At 36.7% G+C, this 27,603-nt stretch overlaps 3 protein-coding genes across 3 annotated transcripts; all 3 read left to right on the top strand.

Annotated features, from left to right (window-relative positions):
* Window positions 1–2,474: 2,474 nt before the first annotated feature.
* On the top strand, window positions 2,475–3,011 carry LOC147497674 (cation/H(+) antiporter 15-like). The gene has a single exon (XM_086562967.1). The coding sequence runs from the start codon at window positions 2,475–2,477 to the stop codon at window positions 3,009–3,011; it is 537 nt and encodes a 178-aa protein (XP_086419093.1).
* Window positions 3,012–3,334: 323 nt separating this feature from the next.
* Window positions 3,335–22,377, top strand: LOC147497672 (UDP-galactose/UDP-glucose transporter 5-like). Its single transcript, XM_086562966.1, has 5 exons — window positions 3,335–3,544; window positions 3,633–3,746; window positions 3,830–3,922; window positions 4,005–4,070; window positions 22,327–22,377. Exons 1-5 carry the CDS (start codon window positions 3,404–3,406, stop codon window positions 22,375–22,377), a joined length of 465 nt encoding a protein of 154 aa, XP_086419092.1. The 5' UTR covers window positions 3,335–3,403.
* LOC147497673 (cation/H(+) antiporter 15-like) lies at window positions 17,915–19,349 on the top strand. The gene is made up of 4 exons (XM_086560802.1): window positions 17,915–18,124; window positions 18,255–18,343; window positions 18,566–18,780; window positions 18,844–19,349. Exons 1-4 carry the CDS (start codon window positions 17,915–17,917, stop codon window positions 19,347–19,349), a joined length of 1,020 nt encoding a protein of 339 aa, XP_086416928.1.
* Window positions 22,378–27,603: the final 5,226 nt, after the last annotated feature.

Below are 27,603 nucleotides of genomic sequence, written 5' to 3'. Positions count from 1 at the left end.
GTTGGGCTTTAAGTCAATAGATTCGGTTTGAAACCGAACCGAACCGAACCGTGGACAGCCCTAGTAGAGATGCCATCTTTGTAAAAGATTTATATATTGTCATTATTGTGGAGGAAGACAAGATATATGGTATGTATTTAATATATTACTAGATTAGATTTCTATATTGTGCATATACATTGAACAAAACAAGATTCTATATATGATTAGGAAAATTTCACACAGGGAAGGAAGAAAACTAGCTTCACGGCGGATATAATAGCAAAACATGCATGGTACTAGTTTAACTATTTTTGAACAAATTTGGTCTGAATGCAAACCACCATGTAATTGGGAGGAGTCTGATATGGTGTACCTGAGTACGTTTGGCAACTTAAAGTGTGGAAACAAATTAGGAATAGGATGGAGTTGGAAACTATTGGAATGGAATCCACTATAATAGAATTTGATTCAAATTTACGAAATGTGTGTTTGACAAACTTTCATAATTCAATTCCTATTTAGATTTTTGTATTTGAAACACAATGAATATGTTGCCTACGATTGTATGGGATTACCATAGGTATGTTTGTATGGGATTACCATAGGTCTGTGGAAGACTTCATAAAAGGATTTGGAGTATGTTTAGAATTCAATTTTATTGGATTCTAGGCCTCCCAAGGAGGCTAAAAGTGGGTGGTCTACAAAGAGTTTTATTTAATTGAGCTTAGAATTTTATTTAATTGAGCTTGAATGTTGGTAGTTGCATCCACTGTAGCAACACCAAAAGAGATGTATAGTATACATTTCCTTTCATTAACACAATTTTGGACCTTATTATGGGAAATAAATTTTTGAAAAAAAATAGTGTTGAATGTTTTTTTTTTAATAATAATTATTTTAATGTTTCTTATCTAACAGACGGGCATCGTAGTAGGTCCTAGCATTTTGGGTCCTATCACTGGAAATAAACAATTACGAACAATTTTAAACGAGCCAAGTTTAAGCTACATTAGATCTATATTCAGCTTTGGGAATAATTTTCCAAATCTTCTTGATTGGGTGAAGATGAACCCCGGGATGATATCAAGGACAGGAAGAAAAGCAATAATAACTTGCATTTTGGTAATTTTACTTCCAAATGATACTCTCTACAAAGATGTGCTACTCTTTTCTCATCAATATTCAGTCCACGACGTAAACAAAACGTTATACTATCATCTTATAATGGTTGGAGTTGTAGAATCCATTTCGGCTTTCCCTTCCATTGCTAGTTATCTTTCTGAGCTTAATATTTTCAACACGGAGTTCAGCCAGTTAGCCTTAAGTTCTTCATTGATCAGTGGTATATTGTATATATCAGTAATGACAATTTTTCTGATCCATCAACAAAATCCAAGCATCCTAAATATAGCTATATATGGGTGTCTCACTATAGCCATAGTAGTTGTGGTAGTTATGTTTGCACTGCGGCCAACAATAAATTGGATGATTAATCGGATACCAGATGGAAAGACAACGTAGGAGGGATATCTGTTTGTGGTGTTTGCAGCGGTAGGCTTGAACTTTTCTATAAATGGTTGATCAAGCCAATTTTCTACACCACGAATGAGATGGCGATGAATGTATATCTGATCGACTTATCTACCGCTCTCATCGTTAGTTACACTGGAAAGTTCTTAGGAGCATTTTTACCTGCTCTTTACTACAACAATGTCGTCCAAGGATGCTATTTTACTTGGCCTCACGATGAAAGCCCAAGGCTTTACGGATCTTTCCTTTTTCCAAGTATTGACGGCCGTTCAGGTATAATATATTACAGGAAATCATGCTCCATATATAATACCTCTTATTGTTGGCTTAATGTGTTTATGTTCATATAACTACGACTACTGGTTCATTTTTTTTTTGTTTTTTGTTTTTTTTAAATGGCAGCTAGTCAATTACGACTACTTTCAAATCATGGTATTGTCGACAGTGGTCATAACCGGGCTTACGCACCCTAGTAAGATATCTCCACAAGTCGTCAATGAAATATAAGCTAGTCAACAGAAGAACCATTGCACACTCTGAACTTAACACTCCACTGCGAATTCTTGCTTGCATCCACAATGAGCCGAATGTACTATCTGTGATCTATCTCATGATGGCCACCAATCTGACAAAAACTAGCCCCATCAACTTGAACATCATTCATTTTGTTGAGATTGTTGGCCAGGAAACTCCCCAAATCATTTCTCATAGATCGTACGAAAGATCTTCTTCTTCTCCTAATACAGCATCCCAAAGAATCGTCAGTGTGTTCAGGTCTTACGAAGAAAAAAACAAAGGGAGAGTTTTAGTTGCGCCCTACACTGTGGTAACATCATACACATCTATGCACAATGACGCGTGTAAGCTTGCGATTGAAAAAATGATTTCTCTCATAATTCTCCCCTTCCACAAACATTTGGATACTGGCTTCGCCCACAGTGGGATAAAGGCAATGAACAAGAATGTCCTTGAAAATGCACCTTGCTCTGTTGGCATCATTATTGACTGGGGGGGTGCTTGGTGGTGTTTTAGATAACTCGTCATCTTATCATGTGGCAGTGGTTTTCTTGGGCAGCGCGGACGATCGTGAGGCACTAGCATATGCAGAAAGAATGTTCGAACACCCAAACATGAAGGTCACTGTAATTCGATTGATGAAAAAGAGTTGTGAATATAACTTGAAGAAAATGTCAGCTGAGAACAGATTTGACGAGGAAACATTAATGGATTTTAAGTTGAGAACTACATACAACAAAAAAGTCACGTATATACAAGAGGAGGTAAACAACGGGGTAGGTGTAGTCAGTGTGATTCGTGAAATGGGAGATAAATACGAATTGATTATACTAGGCAGAAGCCACAATGAAAATTCACTGCTTATCATCGAGCTTACATATTTCAACAAATGCACAGAATTAGGTACAATTGGTGACATATTCGAGACATCAAATTATGGTGGCAAGGCAACACTCTTGCTAATGCAACAACAATCAAAATAAAACTAGTGTGCTCAAATTTAGCTTTTAACTTAGTTAAATGAGGATATTTAAGCCTAATTTGGATGTTGTAAAATCTAATCTTGTGGATATACACTTGTTGTCTTTCAAAGTGTTTTAATTTTTTAAGCATATAAACATTGGGTAATCGCCGCGGCTGTAAAAGCCCAACCCCGTGGGCCTACGATGTGTAAAGCCCAAAGCCTCTTTGTAAATGAACCAGTTGGTCCAATAGTATTTATATTTATTTCTGTTGTAGGCACAGTAGCAGCATAAGTAAGGTTGACAGTCCGTCCTCGCAAAACAAACACTAAAATAGACAAAAGCCACCACCCGCGCTCTTCTTATACACATGTCCGCCTCTCCACTCACCACGTGTCGGTCTAATAATTAGCATGACGTCTCCTCCTCCATCGAGTGGCTTATTATTATTACAAGAGAATAATAATAATAATAATAATAATAAATTATTATGTAAAGGCGTTTTCGCTGTCTCTGGGATCATGACCACTCTCGTCATTTACGGCATTTTACAGGTTTTTTTTAAAAAAAAATCAATTCTCGTCTCAAGAGTTTTGTCTTGTGTATATTTTTGACAAAGAAAAGGGAAATTTAATGATGCAGGAAAAGATAATGAGAGTTCCGTATGGGGAAAAGAAAGAGTATTTTAAGTACTCGTTATTTCTTGTTTTCTGCAACCTCATTATGACGTCTGCTGTATCTGGAGCTGCTTTACTGGTATTCTACTATATATGTAACCTTATTATTATTATTTTGTCTTTCCGGAGATGGTGTCATTGCCTAACCAATATCTTTTTTAGGCAAGTAAAAAAGCCTTGGACCCTGTTGCTCCAATCTATAAGTATTGCCTCATCTCAGTATCAAACATACTCACAACAACTTGCCAATATGAGGTATGTACCATTTCATCTTTTTTTTTTTATATATAATTAATTTCGCCTGTATATTAACGATGTCACCTGTTTTTTTCTCCAGGCCCTCAAGTATGTTAGTTTTCCAGTTCAGACACTTGCAAAATGTGCTAAGATGATACCCGTTATGGTAAGTGACTTATTTATTCTCATCTTTCCAAACTCGTTTTTCATTATGTTGCTTCCAAAGGTTTTCTAGGTCTTAAGTTTCTTTAATCCTCACTGAACATTGCAAAATAACTTTTAGCTCTATTAGATTTGATAGATGTTTGACCGAATTCAAAATTTTAGTATCCTGCATATATTCCTGCCACAACTTACCTATTGAAGTGTTACCTATAGTAAACAAAACCTTTAAGGGTTAGCTCCGTAGAATTATTTATGTACGTCTTGTATGTTTCCTTGTGGAATTTGCAAGGAGCTATATGTTGTTCCTTAACAATCGCCTGTTTTACTTTAGTGATCTAGTATGTATGCAAGACAGAGTTAAGTATCATTTCCATAGAGAAGAGAACTGAGTGACATGGTGGTCGATTGACTCCAGTTGGTAATCAAGAACAAAAGCACCCAAAAACACCACCATAAGCAACAAGCAATAGGTGAGGGTTAGCTGTAAATTGGATCGAGTGATGGCCAATGCAAAATGGGTAGGAGCTTATGGGGATCATGAGGCTAATTTTAGGAACCCAGGAGCAGTATCTGATCATTCAGCCATGATAGTAACTTCAATAGCCCAGAAAAATCAGCAACGCAAAGCCTTTAGATTCTTTAATTTCTGGTATACTGAGAAGGGTTTCATGGATGTAGTAGGGGATACATGGAAGAGTGCAGTTGTTGGTAATCCGATGTTTGTATTTTTGAAGAAGCTAAGGTTAACAAAGGCGGCACTAATATAGTGGAATAAAGAACAAGTTGGGAATGTGATAAACAGAGTCAGCGAAACAAAAAATTCAATGGATCAAGTACAAACGCAGCTGCAAGCACAGCCCATGGATTGAGCTCTGATTATAAAAGAAAGGGAAGCAATTACAGCACATGTGCAAGCTATTAACTCTGAGGAGGATATGATACGACAGAAATCAAGGGATCAGGTGATAGTAGTGGGAGATAATAATACCAAATACTTTTTCAAGTCTATGCAAGCACGAAGGGTAGTAAACAAGATATCATGTTTGAAAGATGTGGCTGGAAATGTTATACAAGACTCAAAAGCTATAAGAGATGAGTGTGTGGCTTTCTATGAAGCGCTCTACAGTCTTAGTAGCATGACGGCAGTGGATTTCTTAGTGTTTCAGGATATGGAGCCTCGGCAACAGCTTGACATGAGAGAATGGGATAGATTATAGCAGGATGTTACAAGGGATGAAATTATAGAGGCTCTAGCAGATATTGATAATGATAAAGCGCCGGGGAGTGATGGTTTCTCTTCTCTATTTTATAAATGTAATTGGAAGATTATTGGCGAGGACTTTATAAAAGCAGCAAAGAACTTCTTTCAGTCAAACCAGATGCTAAAGGAGGTAAATTTGACATGCATCACACTTATTCCTAAAGTACTTATACCTACTTTATTAGGGGATTACAGACCTATTGCTTGTTGTGGGGTGATATACAAATGCATAACTAAGGTCATGACGAGAAGAATGAAATATATCATGCCAAGAGTTATTAACTCTAACCAATCAGCTTTCATAACGGGAAGGAGTATACAGGATAATATTCTACTATCACATGAGATAATGCATAACTACCCCAGGGATTAGCAACCACCCAGATCTGTTGTGAAAATAGATTTGAAAAAAGCTTATGATTCAGTGAGGCGGGAAGCGGTGGTTTTTGCAATGGAAAGAATAGGTATACCAGCCAGGTTCATTACATGGGTTAAAGCTTGTGTGGAGACAGCTTCCTATTCTATCATGATTAATGGGTCATCTTATGGCTATTTCAGAGGAAGAAGGGGAATAAGACAGGGAGATCCAATCTCACCGTATCTCTTTGTAATGGTAATGGACCTGTTCACAGATATGATGCATCAGAGTGTGAGGACTGGAAGGTATAGGTTACACCAAAAGTGCATGCATAGACCCGCTTATCACTCATTTGTCATTTGCAGATGACTTAATGGCATTTATGTACGGGGATGTACAAAGTGCGAACACCCTAAAGCAAACCCTGGAGACTTTCAAAGTTGTGGCAGGACTAGAGGTGAACCAACAGAAGAGTAATATCTTCTTTGTAGGAGTAGATGAGATTACAAGTATAGAGATAGAGCAAATGTTACAGTTTGAAAGAGGAGAGTTGCCAGTGAGATATCTGGGGCTACCCTTAATTACTACGATGTTAAGATCTGTGGATTGTAGTTCTTTGGTGCAAAAAGTGGCAAGGAGAATACAAAGCTAGAAGGGAAAGCTACTTTCTTATGCAGGAAGGCTACAGCTTATAAAAGCAATGTTAAACAACCTGAGTGTCTACTGGCTGAATTTGTTCAAAATCCCACAGAAAACTGTTGAGGACATAAACAGATTATGCCGGAACTTCTTATGGACAGGGCCAGATTGTATACAGTCACATGCATTAATTAGGTGGGAAGCTCTGTGTTTCCCTTACGAGGAGGGAGGACTAGGGATTAGGGACTTGGAAAAGGTTAATCAAGCGGCAACAATGAGGCACATATTGAAGATTGTAACAAAGGCAGAGAACTTGCGGGTTACATGGATATACAGGAATAAGATTAAAGACCAGAGTTTTTGGACTGTAAATATTCCACAAGACTGCTCATGGAGCTGGAGAAACATTCTAAAATGCAGAGCAGAGGCAGCTGATTTTGTCAAACACCAAATTGGTGATGGGAAGGATACAAGCTTCTGGAATGAACCATGGTACTCAACAGGTATACTGAGGTCGAAATATCCACAGACATTACTATATAACAGCTCATGCAATGTCCAGAACAAGGTAGCTGATTTCATAGAAGTAGAGAGATGGAGTTTTCCAGAAAATGTTCAGACTCATCTCAGAGAATTTATGCCGGAGATTGATGATATAGAGATAATGGGGCAAGAAGACAGAATTGTTTGGACGACATCAAACCATGGAGAGTTCAGTTTAAAAGAGACATATGAAAGTTTAAGAGGTTCCAGACAAAAAGTGAAATGGGCCAATATTGTGTGGTATTCAAATAGAATACCGTGCCATTCCTTTATAACCTGGATGGCTATTACTTGCGGATTGAAGACCTTAAAGAAGCTTAAGGAGTGGAAGAAAATCCAATCAGACACTTGTGTTCTATGATGGCAAGGAACCGAAACTGAACACCATCTCTTTCATCACTGCAGTTTTGCAAAAAAGGTATGGAATCAAATTCTACAGAGGTTGGGTTTCAATAAAGTTGGTGCGATGACATGGGAAGGAGAGGTGGAATGGGTTAAAATAGAAACAAGAGGAAAAGGTTTTGTCCAAGATGGGTTGCGACTTGTATGGAATAGGTTTGTGAGATCTATTATCCCATATCGGGAATCTGAAGCCATGCGCCCATGCATATAATACATAAATCTCGAGGACGAGCCACTTATTGCCAATTGATTTTGAGCTTGGTGCCCATATTTAATGTCTTTTTTGCATGGATATATATGTAAATACATAATACATGCTGCTTTTGTTTCCTACCGCATTAGAGTCCTAGCCCTTGAATTATATGCCAAATTAAGTAAACATTGATGCATTTTGTTCTGCTTTACCTAAGTACAAGATGTGTTTAATCTCTTCCCAAAAAATGGAACTGGGGTGTTGTGGAAGTGGTCATGTTAGATTTTGTTTAAATACAACTTATGTTACATGGACTAACAATTTTTTTTAAAATAATCCATGTCGGATATGTATCTGATGGGGAACAATTAGATTTAGAAGATAGGATATGGAAATCCTTAATAGAAGAATTGAACGAAGGAGATTGAAGAGTTTAGACGAATAAGAAATTAAGATTGAAGGAGATGAAGAATAATTGGAGAGGAAAAATATTAGGCTTGAGATAATTTTGATAATTGATCTGATTGAATAATTGAATACCTAAAACAACTAACATTAGCCTCCTTATAAAGATAAGCCAAACTTGATAACAAAGAAACCTAGACTTCTAAATCTAATTAAACCCAACGTAAGAAACTACTAAATCAACTTAATAATTCTACTAATAGAAATACCTAAAAGTGAACGTTCTCATCCTACATCAGTATCTATGAATCCGTTTTGGTCACACAATCAGGAAGATCTCTAACTGAGTCTATTTATGAAAAGAGAAGCGAAGTTTGCTTTGCTTTGAATGAACGATTCTTTCTTAAAATGCTGTCGATCAAAACACGGACCAAAAACTGACATAAATGGTATAAAATATATCTCAATTCCGTGTTTGACACTTCATATTCGTTTCGGGTATGGACACACATAACCGTATCAATGTAACTTAGAATACAACAGTTTTGCTTTTAAGATGGAGTCATTAGAAATCTCAATATTAACTTCAAAAGCTAATTTGCACAAACTTACTATCTATTAATATATTTAATAAGTTATAACATTAAATTAACTGTAAAGTGAATGCCTTGCATCTACCTTACTTAGTTTCATAACTGGCACACTTCAAAGTTTGGTGGTGCATGGCCAGCTGGGGGTTGAACTAGGATTTTCTCAAGGGTAAGCAGAAATTCAATGGCAAGTCGGCAACCTTAATAAACCTGTTTATATCAAATAATCATGATGAAGGGTGGATAAAGATATAAAAGCACCCAGTCATATTTATCTTTGCTTGCCAATTTTTAGTTACAATTTCAAATTCACGATAGATAGATTTGTCCTTATATTGTATATAATATTATATCCCTATCGTGATAGATATTTGAATTGACTAACTGTATACAAAAGCCAATAAGTTGTTGATGGATTGAGGATATGAGTAAAATCAAGTCTTGATAGATCATAAAATGGATCACTTTCTATTGCTATTATCCACTTCATCTGTTTTCGATGGAAATATGAACTCAATTTGCTAATGTCATCAAATATAACTAGGGGTGTTCACAAAAACCGAAAAACCGAACCGGTCATTTTTTTCGGTTTACTACATGTCTGGTTTGGTTTTGATTCCTAATTGTAAAACTGACTTCATTTGGTTTGGCTCACAGTTTTTGCCCTCGGTTAACCGAACCGAACCGATAGCTGTACACTAGTAATAATTGTTATAAACCCTTAGATCTTTAAGTTAATTTATGACCATTGATTTTGAATGGACTATCTAACTTAAGCCACCAAACCCTAACTATATAAACCAGCCGCATGTGCCTCTTTTATTCTCTCTCCTCTCTTATATTCTCATTTCCAAAGTTCAAACTAACAACCACTTCAACAAAATATCAGTGACCTTTTCCAAGATAACAGCCAGTCAACCACTACCTCTCACCTTCTTCTTTTCTAGTTTAATTTCTAATTTTCTATCAAGGATCGTTGTTCACCGTGAGAAAAATGAACACTGGTTATAGATCAATCGATTGAGAGATCTCACAAATATGTTTTCTGTAAATTAAAGCCAAATGATATCAATTTTCATGTTGGGTTTGATATTCTTTCTATTCATATCTCAAATCTAATTGATTAAATAGATCAAAATTAGTTATCTTATTTGGTATAATTGGTTATTACCCCCTTCTTAGTGTTGCTATTTTATAAATGCCTGAACCGATAAACCGATTTAAGTTGGAAAGTTGGGCTTTAAGTCAATAGATTCAGTTTTAAACCGAACCGAACCGATTTTATAGTTCGGTTAGAACTCGGTTTTCTTCCGATGCGGTTCGGTTACGGTTTGAAAAGTTAGAAACCGACTCTTGTGATTTGGTTTATATATTTGGACCAAACCGACCCGAACCGAACCATGGACAGCCCTAGTAGAGATGCCATCTTTGTAAAAGATTTATATATTGTCATTATTGTGGAGGAAGACAAGATATATGGTATGTATTTAATATATTACTAGATTAGATTTCTATATTGTGCATATACCTTGAACAAAACAAGATTCTATATATGATTAGGAAAATTTCACACAAGGAAGGAAGAAAACTAGCTTCACGGCTGATATAATAGCAAAACATGCATGGTACTAGTTTAACTACTTTTGAACAAATTTGGTCTGAATGCAAACCACCATGTAATTGGGAGGAGTCTGATATGGTGTACCTGAGTACGTTTGGCAACTTAAAGTGGAAACTAATTAGGAATAGGATGGAGTTGGAAACTATTGGAATGGAATTCACTATAATAGAATTTAATTCAAATTTACGAAATGTGTGTTTGACAAACTTTCATAATTCAATTCCTATTTAGATTTTTTTTTTTTTTTTATGGGTAAGCGGGGTTTTTTTAATTAAGAGGTCCCCTACCCCTTCCTCATAGAGGATAAAAAAAAAGTTGAATTATTACAATCTTAGATACTGTTTACCACTAGCATCTTCAAATATAATTTTCTTTACATCCTCAGAAAACGAACTAGGAACTAATTCTATGTATCTCCTAGAAGGAATGTTTCTGTGCCAGCACATCAGCTAGCCTGTTTGTTTCCCTGAACACATGTATAATATTGAAATGCTCCAATTCTTCCTTCATAGCTTTTATTCTTCGCACAAGTTTCTCTGCCTTCCATGGGTACTTACTTCTACTGTTCAAGAAAGATATGACATTGGTAGGGTCCGTCTGTACCTCAAGCTATTTGACGCCATGCCTTAGCGCCATTTGTACTCCTTGCTCAACTGCCTACAACTCGATAAGCGAGATGCTCTCCATGTTTGAGGTGCCATGACTTGCTGTTGTGACTTCGCCATTTCCATTTCTTAGTACCGCTGCCCATCCCCCATCATCTCCCTGCAGTGTACCGTCTGTATTGAGAATGTATACATCCCTTTCTGCTGTGCCCCATTTGCATAACTGCCTTTTTTCCTTTATAATCCCCATGTCCATATTCCATGTTTCCATGAAATGTTGTGCTTCAGACCCTTGTTTCATCACTATATTGATACCCATTAGCTTGGTTCTAGTCGAGCTAATCACTTCCTCATACACCTGATGTGCGTCTGCCATTTTGTTTTTGAAGATGCGTTCATTTCGAGTTTTCCAGATCATATACACAAACCTATTCCATACAAGTCGCAACCCATCTTGGACAAACCCTTTTCCTCTTGTTTCTATTTCAACCCATTCCACCTCTCCTTCCTATATCATCGCACCAACTCTATTGAAACCCAACCTCTGTAGAATTTGATTCCATACCTTTTTTGCAAAACTGCAGTGATGAAAGAGATGGTGTTCAGTTTTGGTTCCTTGCCAGCATAGAACACAAGTGTCTGATTGGATTTTCTTCCACTCCTTAAGCTTCTTTAGTGTCTTCAGTCCGCAGTTAATAGCCATCCAGGTTATAAATGAATGGCGCGGTATTCTATTTGAATACCACACAATATTGGCCCATTTCACTTTTTGTCTGGAACCTCTCAAACTTTCGTATGTCTCTTTTAAACTGAACTCTCCATGGTTTGATGTCGTCCAAACAATTCTGTCTTCTTGCCCCACTATCTCTATATCATCAATCTCTGGCATAAATTCTCTGAGATGAGTCTGAACATTTTCTGGAAAATTCCATCTCCCTGCTTCTATGAAATCAACTACCTTGTTCTGGACATTGCATGAGCTGTTATATAGTAATGCATGTGGATATTTTGACCTCAGTATACCTGTTGAGTACCATGGTTCATTCCAGAAGCTTGTATCCTTCCCATCACCAATTTGGTGTTTGACAAAATCAGCTACCTCTGCTCTGCATTTTAGAATGTTTCTCCAGCTCCATGAGCAGTCTTGTGGAATATTTACAGTCCAAAAACTCTGGTATTTAATCTTATTCCTGTATATCCATGTAACCAACAAGTTCTCTGCCTTTGTTACAATCTTCCATATGTGCCTCATTGTTGCCGCTTGATTAACCTTTTCCATGTCCCTAATCCCTAGTCCTCCCTCCTCGTAAAGGAAACACAGAGCTTCCCACCTAATTAATGCATGTGACTGTATACAATCTGGCCCTGTCCATAAGAAGTTCCGGCATAATCTGTTTATGTCCTCAACAGTTTTCTGTGGGATTTTGAACGAAGTCAGCCAGTAGACACTGAGGTTGTTTAACACTGCTTTTATAAGATGTAGCCTTCCTGTATAAAAAAGTAGCTTTCCCTTCTACCTTTGTATTCTCCTTGCCACTTTTTGCACAAAAGAACTACAATCCACAGATCTTAACCTCGTAGTAATTAAGGGTAGCCCCAGATATCTCATTGGCAACTCTCCTCTTTCAAACTGGAACACTTGCTCTATCTCTGTACTTGTAATCTCATCTACTCCTGCAAAGAAGATATTACTCTTCTGTTGGTTCACCTCTAGTCCTACCACAACTTTGAAAGTCTCCAGGGTTTGCTTTAGGGTGTTCGCACTTTGTACATCCCCATACATAAATGCCATTAAGTCATCTGCAAATGACAAATGAGTGATAAGCGGGTCTATGCACTTTTGATGTAACCTATACCTTCCAGTCCTCACACTCTGATGCATCATATCCGTGAATAGGTCCATTACCATTACAAAGAGATACGGTGAGATTGGATCTCCCTGTCTTATTCCCCTTTTTCCTCTGAAATAGCCATAAGATGACCCATTAATCATTATAGAATAGGAAGCTGTCTCCACATAAGCTTTAACCCATGTAATGAACCTGGCTGGTATACCTATTCTTTCCATTGCAAAAACCACCGCTTCCCACCTCACTGAATCATAAGTTTTTTTCAAATCTATTTTCACAACACATCTGGGTGGTTGCTGATCCCTGTGGTAGTTATGCATTATCTCATGTGATAGTAGAATATTATGCATTATCTCATGTGATAGTAGAATATTATCCTATACACTCCTTCCCATTATGAAAGCTGATTGGTTAGAGTTAATAACTTTTGGCATGATATCTTTCATTCTTCTCATCATGACCTTAGTTATGCATTTGTATATCACCCCACAACAAGCAATAGGTCTGTAATCCCCTAATGAAGTAGGTATAAGTACTTTAGGAATAAGTGTGATGCATGTCGAATTTACCTCCTTTAGCATCTGGTTGGACTAAAAGAAGTTCTTTGCTGCTTTTATAAAGACCTCGCCAATAATCTTCCGAGTACATTTATAAAAGAGAGAAGAGAAACCATCACTCCCCGGCGCTTTATCATTGTCAATATCTGCTAGAGCCTCTATAATTTCATCCCTTGTAACATCCTGCTATAATCTATCCCATTCTCTCATGCCAAGCTGTTGCCGAGGCTCCATATCCTGAAATACTGAAAAATCCACTGGCGTCATGCTACTAGGACTGTAGAGCGCTTCATAGAAAGCCACACACTCATCTCATATAGCTTTTAAGTCTTGTATAACATTTCCAGCCACATCTTTCAAACATGATATCTTGTTTACTACCCTTCTTGCTTGCATAGACTTGAAAAAGTATTTGGTATTATTATCTCTCACTACTATCACCTGTCGTATCATATCCTCCTCAGAGTTAATAGCTTGCACATGTGCTGTAATTGCTTCCCTTTCTTTTCTAATCAGAGCTCGATCCATGGGGCATTGCTTGATTTTTGCTCGCGTTTGTACTTGATCCATTGAATTTTTTTGTTCATTAATTTGACTCTATTTTTTCACATTCCCAACTCGTTCTTTATTCCACTGTATTAGTGCCGCCTCTGTTAACCTTAGCTTCTTCATGAATACAAACATCGGATTACCAACAACTGCACTCTTCCATGTATCCCCTACTACATCCATGAAACCCATCTCAGTATACCAGAAATTAAAGAATCTAAAGGCTTTGTGTTGCTGATTTTTCTGGGCTATTGAAGTTACTATCATGGCTGAATGATCAGATACTGCTCCTGGGTTCCTAAAATCAGCCACATGATCCCCATAAGCTCCTACCCATTCTGCATTGGCCATCACTCGATCCAATTTACAGCTAACCCTCACCTCTTGCTTGTTGCTCCAAGTTAGAAAATTCCCTTTACTTTTTATATCCACCAATCCAGCGGCATTAACACAATCTAAGAGATCTGCATAATGATACGACCTAACCTCGGTTCTTCCTATCTTCTCTTGAGTATTCAAAATCGAATTGAAATCCCCCAAGATAATCCAAGGTTTATGGATGGTACATGATAGTTCTAGAATGCTTCTCCACAGCTGCCTTCTTATCCCCATATCATTACTGTCATAAACCAATGATTCGATGAACTCCTCTCCTGATATTCTATCCACTTCCATCGTAATTTGTTGCGAGTCTTTTTGTATCAGTTTTACCCCACACTCTCTCGGATTCCAGCAGAACCAAATATTCCCCAATTCAGTTCCATTACTATTCCCTTCCATTCTCCACCCTGTAAAAGTCTTATTGAAGATTCTATCTTGATTCTTCTGCTTTACTCTAGTATCGACAATTCCCATAACACTTATTTCATACTTCCTTATCATTTCTCTGACTTCAACTTGCTTAAAAGCTTGATTGAACCCCCGCACATTCCAACAAGAAAAGGTTTGTCATCATTTACGTTTGTTTGGGTATACCAAAAGGCTTTGTTTTGCCCCTTCTTTCTTACAGCTCACACTCTGCCCTGTCCTTGCTACCTATTTCAGAGGTTGCCCCCCGTCCTTTCTCTGAACCACAGTTGTGTGAGTGTTTTCAGCCAGATGTTTGAACCGGTTATCATCATAGTTTGGTTCTTGTACTCTTCTCACTTTTGTCCCCATTGTTTTACCTTCGCTCTTTCTTGTTTGTTCCTTCTCTGTAGGTATATTATTTTGCTTTTCATGTCCCTCGTCTTGCTCTGTTGAGTTCTCATTGCTCTCATCGGCCCGAATTCTTGCTTTGTTTTTCTCTCCGCTCTTTATTTCCTATTGCTTTATCTCCATCGGACTTCTCTTCTTTGCTGTCTCGGTTTCCCTCGAGGTTCCTTCTCCCTTCCCATTATGCCTTCTACATCGATGTTTCTTACTCGGTGACTCCCACCCATCTTCCTCAATCTCATGAATTTCATGCACCTCAGTGTCTATTGCCTTGCCTTTCAGCTTCTGATCTACTTGTGGTTCCTTTCTCATGTTCACTTCCCCATCTTTGCTTATAGTATCCGTTTTATGCAGCCAAACCTTGTTTACACTATCTCTTTCCAGTTTCAACTTCTTGGGATAGCTTTGGTCGAAGTGGCCAAACACTTCACAGCCCATACATCTCTGTGGCTTCCAGTTGTATTCAAACAATACTTTGTAGACTCTTCTCTGATCTAGAATCACTGGGATATCAGTTGGATCGGCGCACCAGCATCTATCTCTACGCACAGCCTTGCATAGGATGTTCGCGTCATATTCTCAGTTAAGTGATCAGTGAACATCGGCACACCTATAACACTCCCAACTTGGCTAAATCCTTGCTTATTCAACATTTCCATTGGCAGACCTTTCACAACTACCCATATTGGTATTGTTTTAAGTTCTCGGGTTTCTGCCTCGACAAACAGTTTCCACGGTCTAACTACAAATAGTTGACTCGCAATGTGGAAGGAACCAAGATCTAAAACATCCTTCCTCTCATCATCATTCTGGAACTTGAATGTGAGCATGGTATCTCCATATGGTTTCATCACAAAATTCTTTGTTCTCCAAGTGCGGCTTACTATATCCTTTACAAAATTGTAGTTCAGCCTTTTTCCAACAAACGACCCCACAATAATGTTTTCAAATTTTTTGTTAAGGTCTGCGAACTGATTGCTGTTAACATGCACTACTGCCTTGCCGTTTACCATAGATGGTGGGATGTACTTGAGTTCATTTGTACCCCCAGTCTTCCCTCTAAGCATCTCTGCCCACGTCCCCTTCATCTCGATAAAATTTTTTCCTTCTGTGAGTGATGCGGTGTCTCCAATGGCCATCTCTATTTTCTTTGCTTGGGTTCCTGTATTCCTCTGATCAGTTGTATCTTTCTCTAACAAACCCTTTGGCTCTTTGAAGTATATCCCGACAGCTTGCTTCAACTTTGTGATCGTTTCATTGGTTCCCTGCTGACTCTCTTTTATAGCAGACGAGTTCTTGTTCTGATCCAGTTCAGTGTTTGGAGACACTATAGCATTCTTTCCCCTCTTAACCTGTGATTCCGATATTTTAGGATCTGATGTTCCTTTTTCCCAATCTTTAGAATTTGTTCTAGTTATTCCCGATTCCATCAGTTCACCTTCTTTTGTTTTTTGTTCAATCACCTCGGTACCAAGCCGCTTGATCAGGGATTCTCCCTCTTCCCCGACTCACTCACTTCTTGGTATCACACATGTTTCTTCTTCATTGTTACCTGGTGCGTTCCCTTCACTGTTGTCTTCAATTGCTTTAACAGCGTCCAACAGATCTTGAGCCTCTCTGAGCAATGACTCTTTCGATGGCTTAAGCATCTTCAGTTCCCGTGACTTTTCATGGTATGTTAATGTTTTTAAACTCACAAACTCCTCCGGTTTTCTTTATATATGCATTTCAACGGACCCCCTCACCATATTTTGCTCTCATATCAAACTCAAAACTATCCACCTCGAGATCAGATTCATCAGGTTAACTTTTTCCAGCACTTCCAGAAGGTGTGCTAGGACTTACGGCTGCTACAACCCTAGTTTTTTTTTAAATTTGCATGTTTTTCCTAATTTTGTGGTTAAATTACTCTTCTATCCCTCAGTATAAAAATTCACCCTATTTTTGCCACCATTAAAGCAAAAAAACTCCTAATTCCTAAAATGAGCAGGATTTTTGTATTTAGATTTTAGATTTTTGTATTTGAAACACAATGAATATGTTGTCTACGATTGTATGGGATTACCATAGGTCTGTTCATATGGGATTCCCATAGGTCTGTGGAAGACTTCATAAAAGGATTTGGAGTATGTTTAGAATTCAATTCTATTGTATTCTAGGCCTCCCAAGGAGGCTAAAAGTGGGTGGTCTACTAAGAATTTTATTTAATTGAGCTTGAATGTTGGTAGTTGCATCCACTGTAGCAACACCAAAAGAGATGTATAGTGTACATTTCCTTTCATTAACACAATTTTGGACCTTATTACGGGAAATAAATTTTTGAAAAAAAATAGTGTTCAATGTTTTTTTTTTAATAATAATTATTTTAATGTTTCTTATCTAACTGGCGGGAATCGTAGTAGGTCCTAGCATTTTGGGTCCTATCACTGGAAACAAACAATTACGGACAATTTTCGTCGAGCCAAGTTTCGCAACATTAGATCTATATTCAACTTTGGGAATAATTTTCCAAATCTTCTTGATTGGAGTGAAGATGAACCCCAGGATGATATCAAGGACAGGAAGAAAAGCAATAATAACTTGCATTTTGGTAATTTTACTTCCAAATGATACTCTCTACAAAGATGTGCTACTTTTTTTCTCATCAATATTCAGTCAGCACGTAAACAAAACGTTATATTATCATCTTATAATGGTTGGAGTTGCAGAATCCATTCCGGCTTTCCCTTCCATTGCTAGTTATCTTTTTGAGCTTAATATTTTCAACACGGAGTTCAACCAATTAGCCTTAAGTTCTTCATTGATCAGTGGTATATTATATATATCAGTAATGACAATTTTTCTGACCCATCAACAAAATCCAAGCATCCTAAATATAGCTATATATGGGTGTCTCACTATAGCCATAGTAGTTGTGGTAGTTATGTTTGCACTGCGCCCAGCGATAATTTGGATGATTAATCGGATACCAGATGGAAAGATAGCGCAAGAGGGATATCTGTTTGTGGTGTTTGAAGCTGTAGGCTTGAACTTTTCAATAAATGGTTGATCATGCCAATTTTCTACACCACAAATGGGATGGCGATGAATGTATATCTGATCGACTTATCTACCGCTCTCATTGTTGGAATGGTTGTTCTCGTTAGTTGCACTAGAAAGTTCTTAGGAGCATTTTTACCTGCTCTTTACTACAACATGTCGTCCAAGGATGCTATTTTACTTGGCCTCACAGTGAACGCCCAAGGCTTTATGGATCTTTCCTTTTTCCAAGTGTTGACGGCCGTTCAGGTATAATATATTACAGGAAATCATGCTCCATATATAATACCTCTTATTGTTGGCTTAATGTGTTTATGTTCATGTAACTATGACTACTAGTTCATTTTTTTTTTTGTTTTTTGTTTTTTTTAAATGGCAGCTAGTCAATTACGACTACTTTCAAATCATGGTATTGTCGACAGTGGTCATAACCGGGGCTTCTGCACCCCTAGTAAGATATGTCCACAAGTCGTCAATGAAATATAAGCTACTCAACAGAAGAACCATTGCACACTCTAAACTTAACACTCCACTATGAATTCTTGCTTGCATCCACAATGAGCCGAATGTACTATCTGCGATCTATCTCATGATGGCCACCAAGCTGACAAAAACTAGCCCCATCAACTTTAACATCATTCATTTTGTTGAGATTGTTGACCACGAAACTCCCCAAATCATTTCTCACAGATCGTACGAAAGATCTTCTTCTTCTCCTAATACAACATCCCAAAGAATCATCAATGTGTTGAGGTCTTATGAAGAAAAATACAAAGGGAGAGTTTCAGTTGCGCCCTACACTGTGGTACCATCATACACATATATGCACAATGACGCGTGTAAGCTTGCGATCGAAAAAATGATTTCTCTCATAATTCTCCCCTTCCACAAACATTTGATATCGGGCGCCACGATTGGGATAAGACAATGAACAAGAATGTCCTTGAAAATACACCTTGCTCTGTTAGCATCATTATTGGGCTGGGGGGTGCTTGGTGGTGTTTTAGATAACTCGTCATCTTATCATGTGGCAGTGGTTTTCTTGGGCGGCGCAGACGATCGTGAGGCACTAGCATATGCAGAAAGAATGTCCGAACACCCAAACATTAAGGTCACTGTAATTCGATTGCTGAAGAAGAGTTGTGAATATAACTTGAAGAAAATGTCAGCTGAGAACAGATTTGACGAGGAAACATTAATGGATTTTAAGTTGAGAACTACATACAACAAAAGAGTCACATATATACAAGAGGAGGTAAACAACGGGGTAGGTGTAGTCAGTGTGATTCGTGAAATGGGAGATAAATATGAATTGATTATACTAGGCAGACGCCACGATGAAAATTCACCGCTTATCATCGAGCTTACATATTTCGACAAATGCTCAGAATTAGGTACAATTGGTGACATATTCGAGACATCAAATTATGGTGGGAAGGCAACACTCTTGCTAATGCAACAACAATCAAAATAAAACTAACGTGCTCAAATTTAGCTTTTAACTTAGTCAATACAGATATTTCGCCTAATTTGGATGTTGTAAAATCTAATCTTGTGGATATGCACTTGTTGTCTTTCAAAGTGTTTTAATTTTTTAAGCGTATAAACATTGGGTAACCGCCGCGGCTGTAGAAGCCCAACCCCGTGGGCCTGTGCTGTGTAAAGCCCAAAGCCTCTTTGGAAATGAACCAGTTGGTCCAATAGTAGTTATATTTATTTCTGTTGTAGGCACAGCAGTAGCATAAGTAAGGTTGACTGTCCATCCTCGCAAAACAAAACCAAAAATATACAAAAGCCACCACCCGCGCTCTTATAATACACATTTTCGCCTCTCCACTCACCACGTGTCGGTCTAATAATTAGCATGACGTCTCCTCCTCCATCGAGTGGCTTATTATTATTACAAGAGAATAATAATAATAATAATAATAATAAATTATTATGGAAAGCTTTTCATTTGTCTCTCGGGATCATGACCACTCTCGTCATTTACGGCGTTTTCTGTGTTTTTTTAAAAAAATTCAATTCTGGTCTCAAGAGTTTTGTCTTGTGTATATTTTTGACAAAGAAAAGGGAAATTTAATGATCCAAGAAAAGATAATGAGAGTTCCATATGGGGAAAAGAAAGAGTATTTTAAGTACTCGTTATTTCTTGTTTTCTGCAACCGCATTATGACGTCTGTTGTATCTGCAGCTGCTTTACTGGTACTCTACTATATATGTAACCTTATTATTATTATTTTGTCTTTCCGGAGATGGTGTCATTGCCTAACCAATATCTTTTTTAGGCAAGTAAAAAAGCCTTGGACCTTGTTGCTCCAATCTATAAGTATTGCCTCATCTCAGTATGAAACATACTCACAACAACTTCCCAATATGAGGTATGTACCATTTTTTTTTTTTTTCCTTTTTTTTTTATAATTAATTTCTCCTGTATATTAACGATGTCACCTGTTTTTTCTCCAGGCCCTCAAGTATGTTAGTTTTCCAGTTTAGACACTTGCAAACTGTGCTAAGATGATACCCGTTATGGTAAGTGACTTATTTATTCTCATCTTTCCAAACTCGTTTTTCTTGATGTTTCTTCCAAAGGTTTTCTAGGTCTTAAGTTTCTTTAATCCTCACTGAACATTGCAAAATAACTTTTAGCTCTATTGGATTTGATAGATGTTTGACTGAATTCAAAATTTTAGTATCTTGCATATATTCCAGCCACAACTTACCTATTTAAGTGTTACCTATAGTAAAGAAAAACTTTAAGGGTTAGCTCCGTAGAATTATTTATGTATGTCTTGTATGTTTCCTTGTGGAATTTGCAAGGAGCTATATGTTGTTCCTTAACAATCACCTGTTTTACTTCAGTGATCTACTATGTATGTAAGACAGAGTTAAGTATCATTTCCACAGAGAACATAACTAACTGACATGGTGGTCGATTAACTCCAAAAGTATGCTCCTACGGTTTTAGGAGCAGACTCTCCAAGCATCAACTTTTTGCTCCAAAGAAACAACTCCTGCTACAATTTTTATTTTATTTTTGGATACATAAAAGAAAATGTAATAATATTAATGAATGGGATTAAATTAACAGTTGAATTATTAGCCAGTAGCTAATTTTCAAGCCCAAAACCTGCCCCATAACCCCTAAGACACCAACCCTTGATTACAAGAAAGGAAAGAAAAACATAACGGAAAATAACAAGTAGGTGACTAGTTGGTAATCAAAAACAAAAGCACCCAAAAACACCACCATAACCTAGTTCCTACACCAGATGACCACTATCACTTGACTTAGATGGTCTCTTGTTCCTCGTCCTCTGTTCGTCTTCTTATTCCACCTCCCTGCTGTAGTATTCCTTCAATAATTCGATATCCAACATCTCATCCTCAGTGTCATATAGGCCATCAAAATTATCTTCAACAGACTTCTCTTCCTCCGAGAGTATGCTATTCTTTGTCCTGCTACAAGATTTAGAAGTGATCTGACGCCATTAGTGGGCACAACCAGAAGTATTAGCCAGTACAATAAATGCATTAGATAGATAGTGAATGAAGTATTGTGGTAGTTATTTTGTACAACAATAATTTAAAGAAGATAGCCTCTGAAAAATTAGCTTCCTGACTTCATTTGCACGATTACTTGCTGTATGTATGTACATAATATACATAATATGTTTTATAGTGTTTTGTTTTTGTTTAAAGCTAATATGCAACCATCTTTTTTTTATTGGTAAGCCTATTTTAAATGAGATCAGTAACTCTTTGATGCTGGTGGGGTTTGAGCCCCAGACCTCGGGTATCATCACCCAAAGGTTTTACCAACTTTGCTAGTCGGCACCTGCAATATGCAACCATCTTTGTAGACAATAGCTTTATTTTTAAGTTTAGCAGTTTATCTTAAGTACTATGCATATTCTAAATGCAATCACAGTTGATAATAGATGTAATACCACTTTAAGGATTGCACTCCTTTCTAGAATAATTTTTGTTTGCAATATACTATCTAGTGTCTCAGTTTCGAAAGGAATTAAGTAATTCATAAGTGTGTGGGCAATAGACGTAAGCACGAAAGGATATGGGGTAGTCGTTCAAGAAGTACCCATGTCGTAAGTGTCAATCGTCGGTGTCCTCGTGTTGGTTTTGGTGTTGGATAACGTGGATACGCAAAAGTTGTGTTTATTGAAGTATCACGGTATCATAGATTAATGTTCTAAAGTAAATACTGGCATTGTTTTGAGTTCGGCTCTCCTATACTCTCATTCTGGACCAAGCTTAATTGCTTGGAATCCTCCATCCTCATGTTGTGTAATTGTCTACTTTTTTAAGTATTGGTTGTATAACTTAGTTTAGGATGAAAAAATATTCTACCATTCATCTTAAGCAAGGTTCTGAATCTTCATGTCAAGTGATTATATTTTGTCTCTCAAAAAGATTTCCTTTCTTATTTGCAGGTTTGGGGCACATTAATTATGCAGAAGAGATATAGGGGCGAGACTACTTGATTGTTGTAGTAGTGACTATAGGATGCTCGGTATTTGTCCTATATCCGGTAATTCTTTCGCTAAGTAGATTCCTATCTTATTTACGGGTGTCAGTACGACTACTATAATTTCTTTGTTTTCAAATCAGATTTACTACTCTGTCGTGGAATGGGCATATTATCCACTTAATAAATGTGTAAAACCGTAAAAGAAGGATCACAAACTATATTAATGGCTATCTTGTACATGAATAGCCACGATAATATTGGAAAGAATAGTTGAACATTATTATCCTTTGTTTTGTCTCCTTTCTCTTGTATAACATGACATTTTGACCATTTGTATTCACTAAAAATGTATTTTGTCTCCCACAAAATGAATTTAGAAATATTTCCATTTGTTACCTAGTTGGCTTTGACTAAATGTGAGGGGTTTCGTTGGATACACAAGCAAAATCTGCCACTTAGTATCCCTTAAGAACTATGCGTAAATCGTAAACTAGAGTGTAAAGTATATCAATTTGGAACAGAGTTGAGACCTTTTCCCTCGTTTGCTGATAGTACTGGTTGGGGTACTGATGAGAATTTTATAAGGCAAATTAACCAATTGGTTTTAAGGCTTTAAGGTTGGAAGATAGGCATTGACATTTCTCTCCCACAATTCATGGATGACACCGTGTCGTCGAGGGGAGTTAGGTTGTTAATTAAGACACCTCGCGACTTGTTACTTTTATTTATAATTTTTTGGTTTGACTTTTTCCTTGAAATCACTTCTTTTAAAAATGTTTTTTTTTGGAACAATAATTTGGTACTTTCATTTGGGTGGATACCTCGTCTATTTTTGAAAATTCTTTGGTGCAAATTGTTCGAGATCATATCGAGAGATTTGATAGAAACCTAATGGGTTGAAAAGGTTGGTATGCTTTTGAAGAGTGGTTCTTTCCCTTATTAAGAGCTTCCTTCTAAGTTTTAGAAGTTGTTTTCTCTTATCCTAGTTTATTTGAGTGTTTGACCATTATGTTATTCACTGTCGTGAGGAATTTTATGTGTGAAGCGTTTGTGGAACCCCAACATGAATGAATACCTTCGAAAAAATGTACAACAAAAAGGGCGTAGGGCTGCAATGATCATATGTAAAGAACTAGGTACTAGAAAACTGGGTACGAGATGTCGCAGAATAGGAGGTTGGTATGGAATGGAATAGGAGGTTGATAAAACACACTACGCAATGTGTTTAAATCTCATTGTTGTAGGGTCTGGAGGTTTACTTGCTCAAACTTGTACACTAAGCCTACTAAGATTGGGATTTTATAATCAATTTTCTCATCTGCATATAGGATTTTATCTAAAAAACCCCTCCCCCTCTCTGGGAATCCAAAAACATCATAGTGTCTTGATACTAGAAAGTTTTAAATGGTTTAGAAGCTGCCAACGCCTGCTATGCTAAATCAAAATCAGAATATTTAACTATCAATTATATAAGGACCATGTTGTTTTACTCTTTGGTTGGACCTATCTTAGGAAGACTAGGAACTTAATGGGTTGTCTTTGGAATTACTTGTTACATTTTATAGGTACCTCAAGTCTTGTTTATGTATATTGTTTCATTGTCTATTAGATTTTTTTGTCTTTCTTTGTCTAAGATCTACATTATTTACTTCTAAAATATATAATAAAGCAAAATTTGAATATACTTTTGTGGACTTTCATGAAACTTGTGAGATGGAAGTTGATGAATCTACTTTTCTTTTCTTTTTTATTTTGGTGGTGAAATTAGGCGGCCGGTGACATTAGTCCGTGATAATAGGCAGGGAAAGCACGTGTGGGGCGTTTCTTTAATGATTGGTTACCTTTGGTAAGTATTCGAATTTGTATCCTATCCTTGTCAACCTTATCTAGAAAGTGGCATGCCAATCGGCTTGTGTTTGAGAATATAGGACTTCTTGTCATATCAACATAACACAACCGTATTTTCTTTTTCTTGAGATTTTTAATGATATTGGATTTACCTTTGTTCTCAATTGGGAGAAGAGGATGTTCCCTTTATAAGAATTTGGGTATCCTATTGGTTTTCCTTGGATACCCAAATTTAATATGGTATCATCACTATTCTATGGTGAAATACCCATTTTTTAAAAATGTGTGTTTTTAAAAAAGTGTCCATGTGTTTGGCTCAAGATACTCGACGCCCCAAATACCCATGTACTTTGCATCACTCATTAAAATGTGTCCACATGTTTGGCTCAAGATACGTCACACATTAGGGGGCGTCGTGAGATATATTGTCCCATATCGGGTATCTGAAGCCATGTGCCCATGCATATAATACATAAATCTCGGGGACGAGCCACTTATTGCCAATTGATTTTAAGCTGGGTGCCCAGATTTAATGTCTTTTTTGCATGGATATGTATGTAAATACATAATACATGCTGCTTTTGTTTCTTATCGCATTAGAGTCCTAGCCCTTGAATTATATGCCAAATTTAGTGAACATTGATGCATTTTGTTCTACTTTACCTAAGTACAAGATGTGTTTAATCTCTTCCCAAAAAATGGAACTGGGGTGTTGTGGAAATGGTCATGTTAGATTTTGTTTAAATACAACTTATGTTACATGGACTTACAACTTTTTTTAAATAATCCATGTCGGATACGTATCTGATGGGGAACAATTAGATTTAGAAGTTAGGATATGGAAATCCTTAATAGAAGAATTAAACGAAGGATATTGAAGAGTTTACGATGAATAAGAAATTAAGATTGAAGGAGATGAAGAATAATTGGAGAAGGAAAATATTAGGCTTGAGATAATTTTGATAATTGATCTGATTGAATAATTGAATACCTAAAACAACTAACATTGGCCTCCTTATATAGATAAACCAAACTTGATAACCAAGAAACCTAGACTTCTAAATCTAATTAAACCCAACGTAAGAAACTACTAAATCAACTTAATAATTCTACTAATAGAAATACCTAAAAGTGAACGTTCTCATCCTACATCAGTATCTATGTATCCGTTTTTGGTCACACAATCAGGAAGATCTCTAACTGAGTCTATTTATGAAAATAGAAGCAAAGTTTGCTTTGCCTTGAATGAACGATTCTTTCTTAAGATGTTGTCGATCAAAACATGGACCAAAAACTGACATAAATGGTATAAAATATATCTCGATTCCGTGTTTGACACTTCATATTCGTTTCGGGTATGGACACACATAACCGTATCAATGTAACTTAGAATACAACAGTTTTGCTTTTAAGATGGAGTCATTAGAAATCTCAATATTAACTTCAAAAGCTAATTTGCACAAACTTACTATCTATTAATATATTTAATAAGTTATAACGTTAAATTAACCGTAAAGTGAATGCCTTGCATCTACCTTACTTAGTTTAAGAATCTGGCACCCCTTCAATTTGGTGGTGCATGGCCATTGGCGAGGGTTGAACTGGGATTTTCTCAAGGGTAAGCAGAAATTCAATGGCAAGTTGCCAACCTTAATAAACCTGTTTATATCAAATAATCATGATGAAGGGTGGATAAAGATATAAAAGCGCCCAGTCATATTTATCTTTGTTTGCCAATTTTTAGTTACAATTTCAAATTCACGATAGATAGATTTGTCCTTATATTATTTATAATGTTATATCCCTATCGTGATAGATATTTGAATTGACTAAATGTATACAAAAGCCAATAAGTTGTTGATGGATTGAGGATCTGAGTAAAATCAAGTGTTGATAGATCATAAAACAGATCACTTTCTATTGCTATTATCCACTTCATCTGTTTTCTATGGAAATATGAACTCAATTTGCTAATGTCATCAAATATAACTAGGGGTGTTCACAAAAACCGAAAAACCGAAAAACCGAATCGAGTGGCCCGAATTTGTCATTTTTTTCGGTTTACTACATGTCCGGTTCGGTTTTTGATTCCTAATTGTAACACCGACTTCATTTGGTTCGGCTCACAGTTTTTGCCTTCGGTTAACCGAACCGAACCGATAGCTGTACACTAGTAATAATTTTTATAAACCCTTAGATCTTTAAGTTAATTTATGACCATTGATTTTGAATGAACTATCTAACTTAAGCCACCAAACCCTAACTCTCTCAACCAGCCACATGTGCCTCTCTTATTCTCTCTCCTCTCTTATATTCTCATCTCCAAAGTTCAAACTAACAACCACTTCAACAAAATATCAGTGACCCTTTCCAAGATAACAAACCCAACCACCACTACCTCTCACCTTCTTCTTTTCTAGTTTAATTTCTAATTTTCTATCAAGGATCGTTGTTCACCGTGAGAAGAATGAACACTGGTTATAGATCAATCGATTGAGAGATCTCACAAATATGTTTTCTATAAATTAAAGCCAAATGATATCAATTTTCATGTTGGGTTTGATATTCTTTCTATTCATATCTCAAATCTAATTGATTTAATAGATCAAAATTAGTTATCTTATTTGGTATAATTGGTTATTTCCCTTCTTAATGTTGCTGTTTTATAAATGCCTGAACCGATAAACCGATTTAAGGTGGAATAGTTGGGCTTTAAGTCAATAGATTCTGTTTTAAACCGAACCATACCGATTTTATAGTTCGGTTAGAACTCGATTTTCTTCCGATGCGGTTCGGTTATGGTTTGAAAAGTTAGAAACCGACTCTTGTGATTCGGTTCATATATTTGGACTAAACCGACTCGAACAGAACCGTGGACAGCCCTAGTAAAGATGCCATCTTTGTAAAAGAATTATATATTGTCATTATTGTGGAGGAAGACAAGATATATGGTATGTATTTAATATATTACTAGATTAGATTTCAATATTGTGCATATACCTTGAACAAAACAAGATTCTATAGATGATTAAGAAAATTTCACACAGGGAAAGAAGAAAACTAGCTTCACGGCTGATATAATAGCAAAACATGCATGGTACTAGTTTAACTATTTTTGAACAAATTTGGTCTGAATGCAAACCACCATGTAATTGGGAGGAGTCTGATATGGTGTACCTGAGTACGTTTGGCAACTTAAAGTGGAAACTAATTAGGAATAGGATGGAGTTGGAAACTATTGGAATGGAATCCACTATAAAAGAATTTGATTCAAATTTATGAAATGTGTGTTTGACAAACTTTCATAATTCAAATTTACTTTCATTGTGTATTTGAAACACAATGAATATGTTGTCTACGATTGTATGGGATTACCATAGGTCTGTTTGTA

Source organism: Coptis chinensis, chromosome 5, assembly GCF_015680905.1.
Source record: "Coptis chinensis isolate HL-2020 chromosome 5, ASM1568090v1, whole genome shotgun sequence".
Taxonomy (NCBI): Eukaryota; Viridiplantae; Streptophyta; class Magnoliopsida; order Ranunculales; family Ranunculaceae; genus Coptis; species Coptis chinensis.
This window is presented reverse-complemented; position numbering and strand designations above follow the sequence as displayed.